Here is a 10918-nt window from a genome sequence, read left to right as displayed (position 1 = left end):
TAAAGCAAATAAGTGACTCTAAAAAATCTAACACCCAGCAATGTGCAATTTTTTTGTATCTCCTTTCGAATACAACATTCAAATTACTAGGCAAAAAATTATATCCTGAGAAAAGTGGATTTTGAGGGGTATAGCTCCATAGACCTTCATTCATTCTGCATTCATCCTGTGAGCGCCCTCATGTGGAGCTAGAGTGGAACTGCAACCAGACAGAAGCCGTAAGTCTAGCGAGAGTGAAACTTCTCCCCTTATTAACAGTGTTCCGGGAGACATTGAAGCATCCCCGGGCGCCGCCATTGGCTAGCGGACCCCCTCCTGCTGTTAGCATTCCATTGACCATTCATTTTGGCGTCACTTTGACAGCGAATAACTTTACATCTGAGGCGTTTAAAGACTCCATTTGTCCATTGTTTATTTCTAAAGAAACACGAAAATGTATAAAAGGCTCCATTACCTTGTATCTTACGTTATGGCCCCGTAGAAGCCGTTTTTGTAAAAATAGGCTAACGATTGCGTCATAACCGCACGACTCTGTCGCACAAGTCGAGAAATTACTGTATGGACAGGCAGAGAAGCTTGCAAGCAATCGGGAGGATGTGGAGGCATAAAGTCAAGGGAGAAGCCCATAGAGATTGATAAAGTTGCTCCCGCTGCTAGCTCATGGACAGCTAATGCTCACGCTCTCCGTCTCTGCGAGATTCGGAAGGGAATGATTCAGATTTCTCTCGGCACAGCTACTAGAAGACCTACAGGTTGCTCACGTCACATCTACGTCGTCAAGCTCAGTTTGAGCCTGCGCAGTTCGCCAGCATAGTTTAGCCTACATACATGTGTTGTGTAGCTTCTTTAGTCCTTCCTGAATGATCCAGCTCCCAATATTCATGTGTTGAGTTAATGACGAGAAGTAAGTGACTGTCTCTTTGTTTTGTTTGTGTTTCTATATTGTAGAATTACCATGCATTAACATTTGCCCAGCGTGATAAGTGAGATTTATCATGATAGAACAATGTTTATGCTGTAAAACACTGTAGGAAATAATAAGTTAACTGGTGTGAGCCTTCTGATGTCTAAGTTACAGTAACGTTTATAATATTGAGTTAAGAAGAGTTAATATCGTGCTCCGGAGACCATGTGCGGACACTGTTGTGTAGTAGCCTTGTCTGGCCAGAGGATGTCGCCATTGCTCCTTCTGTAAACCCCTTTTAATACAGTCTCATGTAAACTGAAGCTCCTTATATTTCTTCAAAGAGTAATATCCTAGTTTATGTAAGTGTAGATTATGTTTAAAGGGACATAGCAATGTTTATTGATATATTTATGTTTGATGATCCTGATTTGTATTATGTATGTGGATTTATTATTCACGTTGCATAGTAATTTAAGTACTGTAACTGACAGTACCTAATGGTGATTTATTTGTTTGTTATCAGACTATAATGACAATACTGGATATTGGAATGTTCTGACGAGAACTGCTGGAGCTCAATACAGTTAAAAGAAGAAATTACATCTCCTCGTCTTTATTCCTGTGTCCTGACCGATACACCCATTTACTGGCTGAAAACCTTGATGAACTAGCCCTACTTGAATACCTCACTAACAATAACACATAAGTACTTCATACACGAAAAGGCATATAGAAAAATGTGCATATTCCATAACACTACGCATGTGTGAATCATGTTTTTTTGCGTGCATTATAATTGATACTATTCTGGCTCCATAGTTCAAGACTTTGGATTGGACAGATTGTCTGTAACGGACTGAATGCATGCTGAGGGGTTTCCAAATGTCAAAAGTATGATGGACTATAACAGGACTGGAAAATGAATGTCAAGGTAGACGCTGATTCGTAAAGGACGTCTCCGGTGTTGGATGCCTTGCCATTGCGCCTCCTGCAGTTAAAGCTTGTAAATGATTTGATTTTGATTTACTTTTATACATTAGTACCTTTTAAGTAAATAGTTAACCTGTATTTAATTAAAAAAAAAAAAATTTAAATCAAGAAGCTCGTCTGCCATAAGTCTCTGTTTTACAAAAGATTGAGCTGAACTGACCATGGAGAAGTCTTCTGTGATCTAAATATTGTAAGTATTGAAATTCAAATGCTTATCATTTAGGACAGATTTGACTTACTTTACCTAACCTGAGAATTTGTGGCTGTCAGATTGCATATGAGATTTTACAGCGTTGATTCCCATTGTAGCTTAAATACCTTTTTACAAACGCTGCAAAATCCTTCTTTATTTTGACCACCAAGTCAAAATAAAGCAATCACCAAACTGGTTCCGCGTGTATATCACACTAACGTACATATTTTGCGATAGCAAATAAAAATGATTAATGAATTAAAACATAACACAAGTCCAGGCCTGTTCCTCTCTCCATCTCCACTGTCGTCGCTCCTCCTTTATGCTTCCGCTCCTCCGTGAGAGATTCGAGACCGGTGCGCCTCACAGGTGTCGCTCATTATCAATCACGCCACCGGCCTCGCCGTCCCCCCACAACCCTCGACCTCGTCCTGCTCACCACAGCAATGTAACCGGGACATATTTGCCATGTCATGTGTGGGACACTTTAGGTTCACATTCAGATTCACAGTGATTACTGTCCCTCATCTTTGCTAAAACTGGCCCAGATATGTGTTAAGATAACTGGGCCACATTTGCTGCAACATATGTGGGCCATCTTCAGTTTACACCCAGATTAGTCATTGTCGATTGTGCCACATTTCTGCCATAGGCGGCCCACATTTGGTTTGTGATATTAGGGCCATATTCATGATTTATCATATGGGCCTTTAGGCTCACATTCAGATTACACATTGCCATGAGCGCCGCATCTTTGCCTAAAAAGGCCCACGTGTGATTTAAAATATTTGGGCCATATTTGCCATTTTACACGTGGGCCACTTCCGGCTCACACACATTTAGTGCGGGCCATAAGAAGGCCTGCAGTGCCGCATCATTGCCTGCCGTGGCCCACATCCGTCTGCTGTCTGAGGAGCGAGTGAAAGACACACAAATGCTGTTAACTGGTAAACATGTTTAGTCGGTCTGTAGAGGAGAAGAGACTCCACAGAACAAAGACAATACACTGTAGATCTGTGCATCAGACACACACATAACTAACTTCATATACAATAAAACAATAACAATAAACATATTCTGTGTTAGAGAGATAATGTAAATGTTTAAAAGTTACATGTAAACTTTATGGGCCCTCTCTTGCACCCAGCGCAATTGACTTTGTACACCGACGCATGTATCATTCCTATTTTGCACCCGCGCACAGCGGACTTTTCCCTCCACAGACGCACGTCGGTAAATTAGGGAATGAACTTGCGCGCGGGGGCGGTTCAGCGCAAAGAGGAGTGTGTTCCGGCACAAAACTTCCCTGGTGCTATTTTCCAGTTTTAGAAAGCAATTGCGCCACTGACCAGGAAAAAAACAGTCTAAAGACAGTGGCGCGTTGCGCGTTAGTGATATGGTATTTTAAGGGCGCGTGCTTGGCCATAATGTAGTGTGTTAACGCGCATCCAGTTTGATTCTCTAATATAAACAGACGCAGCAGTTTTCATTTTTGCAAATCATACATTATTAAAAGGAAAAATATTAACACACGAGGGAAATCATTGTTGTGTCCGTGAAGATGTGAAAAAGATCTACCTAGACTTAAAAAAAAAAAATCTGGATTAGGCTACACATTTACCCAAATTATACGCCTGTTTAACCGAAGCTAATTTGGGTGTGTTTCTCCCATCATCCCCAATGTCACTTCTCTGTGTTTTACGGCCCTGACGAGAGCGTCGGTCTCCTCGGCTGTGAATCGCTCCTGGCGTGCGCCGGCAAATCCGCCGTTATAATAGCGATCCGCCGTGGAACAAGCGCGCCGGCTCTTAAAGGGAATGTGAGGACGCTCTGATTGGTTTATTTCACGTTACGCCCAAACCACACTATGAATAATGAAGCTACTTCAGACCAACCCCTTTTAGATTTGTGCCAGGCGCAAGAGTCGTTTATCCCGCCGGGAAAATAGCAACAGCGCCGGGATCCGCCCACAAAGTTACTTGCGCTTTGACACTTGCGTTTCAGATCGTTAAAATAGGGCCCTATATCTTTGAAACATTTATGTGCAATACTTGACAATCACATTCATAGAAATATTTTAATAATTATGGATGAGTTCAACCCAAACATTATTATATTAGCAGGCCTGATAGTGGAGATTTCTGCTGACACCTTTAATTACAACTAAACCATCATTTGTCTGAATAATAAACCAACATTAATCTTTCAATATCACATGTTTCTAATACGCATGCTAACACACATGCTGCTTTATTTAACTGTGAAGTCTGAGTCTCTTCCTCCTGTATGAAACACATTAATCACAGTTATTTCTCCTCATAGACAGCAGTGACTCTTCTGTGGATCTCCTGATGGTTTCTGCTCCTCTCATCTCCGTTTCACAGATTTAAACCATGATGTAATCAATCCACCGACGTTTGGTGATCAATCTTCATCTACTCTGTAAAGTGGAACTGAAGAGAAAATTATTAGATTTCAATTACTTTTTAAGTTTTTAAGTTAAATTGAATTCCTGTTATCAGATTAATTACTGACTTTACATGATCTGCATATATATTTGTGTTTTTAAACATAATAGATATAAAACCTGAATAATGTTCATGTTCATGTGTGTGTGTGTGTGTGTGTGTGTCGTAGGGCTGGGCGATATGGCCTAAAAAAAAAATCCCAGATTTTTTCATAAAAAATCCGATTTACGATTTAAATTTTAAATTCCTATTTAAAATCAATCTGCAGATGACAAATAAATTGTTTAAAACAAGTTTTAGCTAGCCAAGATGGCAGGCCCTGCCTTTGTAAACAGTGAAAATGTAACATTTAACATAACCTAACATAACATAAAATGGGTGTAAATGTAAAAAAAAAAAAAAACTTGCATCAGTTGGTGACTAAAAATAATTTTATTAAGTTTAGTGACAAAACAATGTTTACATGGTACACTGACTGTATGCTCCTGTTTTTATTACTGCTCACAATTTCAATTCTTGTGATTTGATTCTGATCTTGATTCAATATCGATTCCTTTGGATAAATATTAGGTACAGTAGATACATTAATGTGTTGTTAATTTTTCTCTCCCAAATAAAAGTCACCTACTGTAAACATACAGAGCCCTGTCAGCTGGTATTATTATTAAAGGTTAAAAGTAACATCTCAATTTTATTTTAATGCGTTTTTTACAATGACAACGTTATAATATTTTAATGATATAGGTAAAAATATAATAAAAATGTAATAGTTATCATATTTTGCAAAATACTCCTCTCTACAGACAATTGTTTAAGTCCAACTAACGTGCTATGGTTATTAAACGGCTTTCCTGAGGTAAACATTACCCGACTGTTCTCCAGCTGTTTATGGACCTCTGTCCGCGGTTGAAAAACACTTGATCTAGCGATTTTATTACATTACATACTGTATCTTTCAAATTACCTATTAATCATTCGTGTTTATTTATATTAAATAAGTTAGTAGTAAGTTAACAGATGACCGTTCACGTGCCGCTTGAACTGAGATCTGTCTGTGATCTGTCACGTCACATTTACAAGCACCAAAACGGTGTTTATTGTTTGAATTTTGTAATTAAATTGACAGAATCTGAGAGCTGAGAATTTGTTTTATATCAATAGTACCGTAAACCTTCTCTGTCGGTGTCACCGTCCTCTTTGCTTCGCGATTTTCTCTGCGTGAGAAATGGATGTGTGGCGTGAGAGCGTGTGGAAAGTGACAACTGATTGAGTCTCACGGAGTCACGGTGAATGCGTGAGAGTTGGCAGCTCTGCAGATTCAGTTTGTAAATGTTTTTGGCGGGTGTGCTTGTGCAGCCGCGGTCTTGTTCATTTGCCATGTTGTTTGTGTAGCTCTATGGCAAACACGCTGAGCGCGTTCGGAACTATGGAAGCCCAGAGGGGAGCGTCGGCGGATATTATAGAGAAAACCGATTTTCATTCAAACACATCGATGTACACTACACACTCGAGTTAATCGATAAAATCGATTTATCGCCCAGCCCTAGTGTGTCGGTGCGACAAAGTGCGCTTGTCCTCTAGTTTAAACATGTCTGTCGCCTCTTAGAAAATCACTGAGAGTAAAGTAAGTGTAGAGGAGTGTGACGTGTGGCTCGTCCCAGTAAAAACACATTGGAGACAGAGACATTTCTCTTGTGAGCTGAAGCTGGACCTGCACTGAGTTTAGCAGGAGTGCAGCGCTTTCCTACAATCTGACCAAGTCTGTTTTCACACTGAAATGATTCACTTCTACTGACACAGTTCATAAAGCAGGTGTTGATGTGTAAAGCTGTGACCGTGAGCTTCTGTTCTCTTTCCTCCTGTGTGTTCAACATTTCAATAACTTCACATTGTGTTCTCACACAAACCCTTTGTTGCAATAAAGCTTAATGATAATTTTTCTTTCACGAATGTTTGAAAGGTGTGTTCACATATCAGAGGAAAATGAAGATGTCTTTAATATCTCAGAGTGATGTTTCCTCACCTCAGGACACAGTTTGAGTCTCGTAGCTCGTCTCTGAGCCGCTGCTTTGAGTCTCCTATCTTATTGAGACTCAGATCAAGCTCTTTTAAAAACTGCAGTGCTTTTGAATCAGTCAAAGACTGAGTTAGAGAAGAAACATCTGTAATGCCACAGTCATATAGACTAGAAAGACACAAACAGAGGAAGAGAGATTATCTTACAAACAAATCATGAATATGAAGAATTTTACACAGATATAATGTGAACTCAGACTCACTGTGAGATATTGAGAATAAAGTGTTTTAGTTTAAAAATAACAATAGTTCAGATCTATGATGATCATCTTATTGAAGAGCTACAGCAGCATTTAGTGTCCAATAGTCTGTTCTGAAACACAGTCACACTAGTTCTGTGCGCTGGAAGACACGGTTTCTCCTATTTCATTTTAACTATTTATTTGACGTCTCTCTTCTTTATTCTCTGTTAAAAAAGGCAGATTTCTGCATGTACACAATCAGTATATTGTATCAAATGCTGGAAATTAAACCATTACTATCTAGATAAAAACACATAACATGTGAGCAATAGGGAAACTCCAGAAAGTGCACTGCTGTAAACAATGAAACATAAGCCCTGCTGTCTTCAGATAAATAAACTTCAGTCACACTGTAATTGCTGTACAGTATAATGACACTAACTGTAGTTTCTCCAGCTTGAGTTGTGGGTTCATCAGTAGATCACTGAGGTTTTTCACTCCAGAGTCTCCTAGTGTATTCCAGCTCAGGTCCAGATCTCTCAGGTGTGACGGGTTTGAGTTCAGAGCTGAAGTCACATCAGAACAACCTTCATCTGTCATATCACAGCCTCTTAACCTACATTAGCAGAGAGAGAAGAAAATAAGACAGAAGAAAAGAAAACTGTTTATTCTGTAACGTCACATCATCTTCATCAGCAAATAAAGCAGACAGAGGAAGAGAGATCTTCATCTTTATTTCACCAGATCTCAAAATACTACGGTGAAAATGTGTGCAGAAATATAATGTGAACTCAGACTCACTGAGAGATATTGAGAATAAAGTGTGTTAGTTTAAGGAGAGACACGGCAGGCAAAAACATCGGGTTTATTCACTGGTCAATTTTGAGATTTTGGGATATTTGTCTTCAATAACGTCTTCTTTCAGACTTGTGGTGGAAAAAAAGTCAGAAATACACATTTAGGTCTTTATTTTACTGCACTTTGTCTGTTTGCGTGTGTAGATTTCTCATAAATTCAACAAAAGTTGGTGTTATAAATCATCCGCTGCTCCGCGATCTCTGTCTGCTCCCTGTCATCACACACACCGTTAGAAAGCTCTCTCTCTCCTGTACAATGCTGTCGGGTCCAAATATGGTCATTTCCTGTTTATCAGCAACCAATCGTGAAAGTAAAAGGGGGGATTTAACTCTAAATGCGCAATCTCATTGGCTGATGCAATCTTTAAAGGGGCGGTATAATGCCCTTTTCACAAGATGTAAAATAAGTCTCTGATGTCCCCAGAGTGTGTGTGTGAAGTTTTAGCTCAAATACCCCACAGATATTTTTATATAGCATGTTAAAGTTGTCACTTTTTGAAGTTGAGCAAAAATATGTAGTTTTGTGTCTGTTCCTTTAAATGCAAATGAGCTGCACAGGGGGCGGAGCTTCAACAGCTTGTGTCCTATTACCTCACACACACACACACACACTGGAAATTTCAAAAACTTTTAGTTCATGTTCAACCCGGAGTCAGACAATGATGGAGAGACTCAAGAAGAAGTGACAACATGTAGAAGCAACTGGACATTTCTGAATGGTTAGTTGATGAATTTATGAAGCTGATGTGGAGTTAACTATCTTCTAGTCATTGATTAGCATATTCTGTCATGATAATCTATAAACCGTGTTCCGGGGGCGGGGTTATGTAAATTTTAGGGTTGGTGCTGTCACTAACCCGGGAGGAATGTCGTGTAGTTCCTACAAACCGTTTGTTGTCGTCCTTTTCTTAAAAAGCAAATATATTCCTTTGCTTTGAACTCTGAGCGTTGTAACTTTGCAGATGTTGTTTATGATCAAACAGCAACATTACACACTAACTAAAGCTAGAAAAGTGAAATCATAATCAACCACCCCTTTAACCCTCTGGGGACCAAGGTGTTTTTGGGGTCCTTGAGATGTTTTGACATGCCCTGATATTTGTATTTTTTTCAGTTGCTTATAAACATATTAATGGCAAAGGTGTAATTACACTCTATTTAGCACGAACATGGCTATCATAATATGTGAGCAACATGTATGTACATGTTTGCATTTTTGAGAGAATATTATTTATGCGTGGTTATTCAAAAAACTCAAACTTAAATTTTCTGATATAAGACCACATACGACCAACTTCACATATTCCCACAATACTTTTGACTAATGGATTCGCCTAGAGTTTTTACTTCAAAATTATCTAAAAATCATCCGGGCTAATCGTTCACATTAAACAATAGATTGATTTAAATTTTGTAAGACACTTTTTGTTTGGAAAGGCAATATGCAGGTGGGCGTGAATGATCCAACAAGGTCATGAATAATGTCCTCATTCACACCTGAGAAGACAAAGACCTGCTAATGCTGTATACTAATGAGCCTTTCATTCAGGTGTCACTGAGCCACAAGAAAGAATGCAAAGACAACACACACACACATATACACACACACATATGTATACACACACACACATATATATGAAGAGTTTCGTTGCAAAACGAGATATATCCATTTTGAGAAATGTTGGTTATTTGACATTATTATTTAAGACATCAACAGTCAAGTTCATTCACAATTTTTTGTACATTAAACTATTACTTGAGCTCAGTGAAGGCCAGGGACACAATATTCTTCAAATCCAGGATATTTTTTATTTAATTTTATGTCCATAAATAAGTCAAAAACCATGCCAAAATGCAACCTATTTATCTTAACATTGTCAAACATCTTAAATTGGTTAAAAAAACAATACATCATAAATATATGGAATAGTATATACAAAGATTGATTAATAATAATAAGATTCTGAGTTAGTTTTGGCCAGAACATAGGCTACACAACATATATATATTTTTTTTTTTTTTTGCAAAACGCTATATATCCACCTTAGGCTATATTCTACTACTGTAATGCCATTAAGAAAAGCTAGTGAATCAATGTTTTGTGTGTGCGTGCGCGCGTGCGTGCGTGAGTGCGTGTGTCGCACGATGACCACAATTAATCTTTGGATGTTTTCCCTCCCCTGAATGCCTTGCCCGTTTGGTCTTCTCCCTTTGATGATTTTCTTTAAATGATGCCTTCCTCTTTCTCCCAACAGCAGCTGGAATGACCGGCTCCAATCGAAATCCATAACGTTAGCTTGACTCTGAAGCTTTGATTCTCTGACTGACAGGCAGCTGTTGATCAGTGACGTAGCCTACGTGACTGACAGCTCGCCTACAGTATAAACAATTAAATGGTAAACGTTTCTTAGTTAGCCTATTAAATCCTCTTTTTAAAAATATGTTTTTTGTTTAGATATTATCGTTAAATCACTGAGCAAACTCGGAGCACTTCACCGGCGGTGACTCTCTCCTCGCGTGACAGCCTGAGCTCGCGCAGCAGCCTAACCGCCTATATCGCACTTTGTAAAGAAACTGGGCTGGCGGATATCGCGTTTTGTGAAAAAATAAATTTTGTAGTAGGCTTAAAATGTACATTTTTAAATCGTATTAATGGCAGCAATTCACACACAGGTTAAGGTACATCTGAACAGTGATTTCCAATAATAAAATCCAAATGTCAAAAAATGGCGTTTATCGCGTTTTGCAACCGAACTCTTCATATATACACACACACATACATACATACATACATACATATATATAACTACAGAATTGGTTCAGAGTTGGAAACATCTTGAAAAAAGTGTATTTTTCCACAAACTGTGTATGCTTGCAAATTGTATAATATCCAAGGTTAACATTTCTAGTAATTGTGCAGTTAATTCTCATTCGTATTTTCAGACAGTTTTGGATGTAGGCTATCCTCTCCCCAAATTTGTCACTAATAAAATAATTTAAAGAGAAGGCTTACACCGTGTCCTAACTACACGCGACGCCGCGACACGCGATAAAAGGTATCTTTTCCATGTTAATCAGAGTTTTTGTCCTAACCAGACGCGACGGCGACACGCGAAGTTTCTAATTTAGAAACTTCGCTATTTATGCGACGTCGCGGCTGACAGATCAGCCAGAATCTGATTTCCCTATGAACAAGATCGAATAAACTGATTGTCATATGAAGAAATTACACTGGTTATGAGTAC

At 38.8% G+C, this 10918-nt stretch overlaps 1 protein-coding gene across 1 annotated transcript in view; it reads right to left on the bottom strand.

The window, feature by feature from the left end:
• Positions 1-2373: 2373 nt before the first annotated feature.
• Positions 2374-10918, bottom strand: part of LOC306998038 (NACHT, LRR and PYD domains-containing protein 12-like) — a 54529-nt gene continuing 45984 nt past the window's right edge. The window contains exons 13-15 of the mRNA XM_079611770.1: positions 7259-7432; positions 6582-6743; positions 2374-4543 (exon numbers count right to left, since the gene is read on the bottom strand). Coding sequence (XP_079467896.1) covers positions 4522-4543; positions 6582-6743; positions 7259-7432 — 358 coding nt within the window. The 3' untranslated portion in view covers positions 2374-4521. The remainder of the gene's footprint in view (positions 4544-6581; positions 6744-7258; positions 7433-10918) is intronic.

Source organism: Phoxinus phoxinus, assembly GCF_949152265.1.
Source record: "Phoxinus phoxinus genome assembly, chromosome: 5".
Classification (NCBI taxonomy): Eukaryota; Metazoa; Chordata; class Actinopteri; order Cypriniformes; family Leuciscidae; genus Phoxinus; species Phoxinus phoxinus.
The sequence above is the reverse complement of the archived record's forward strand: the minus strand, read 5'-3'. Positions and strand labels throughout refer to the sequence as shown.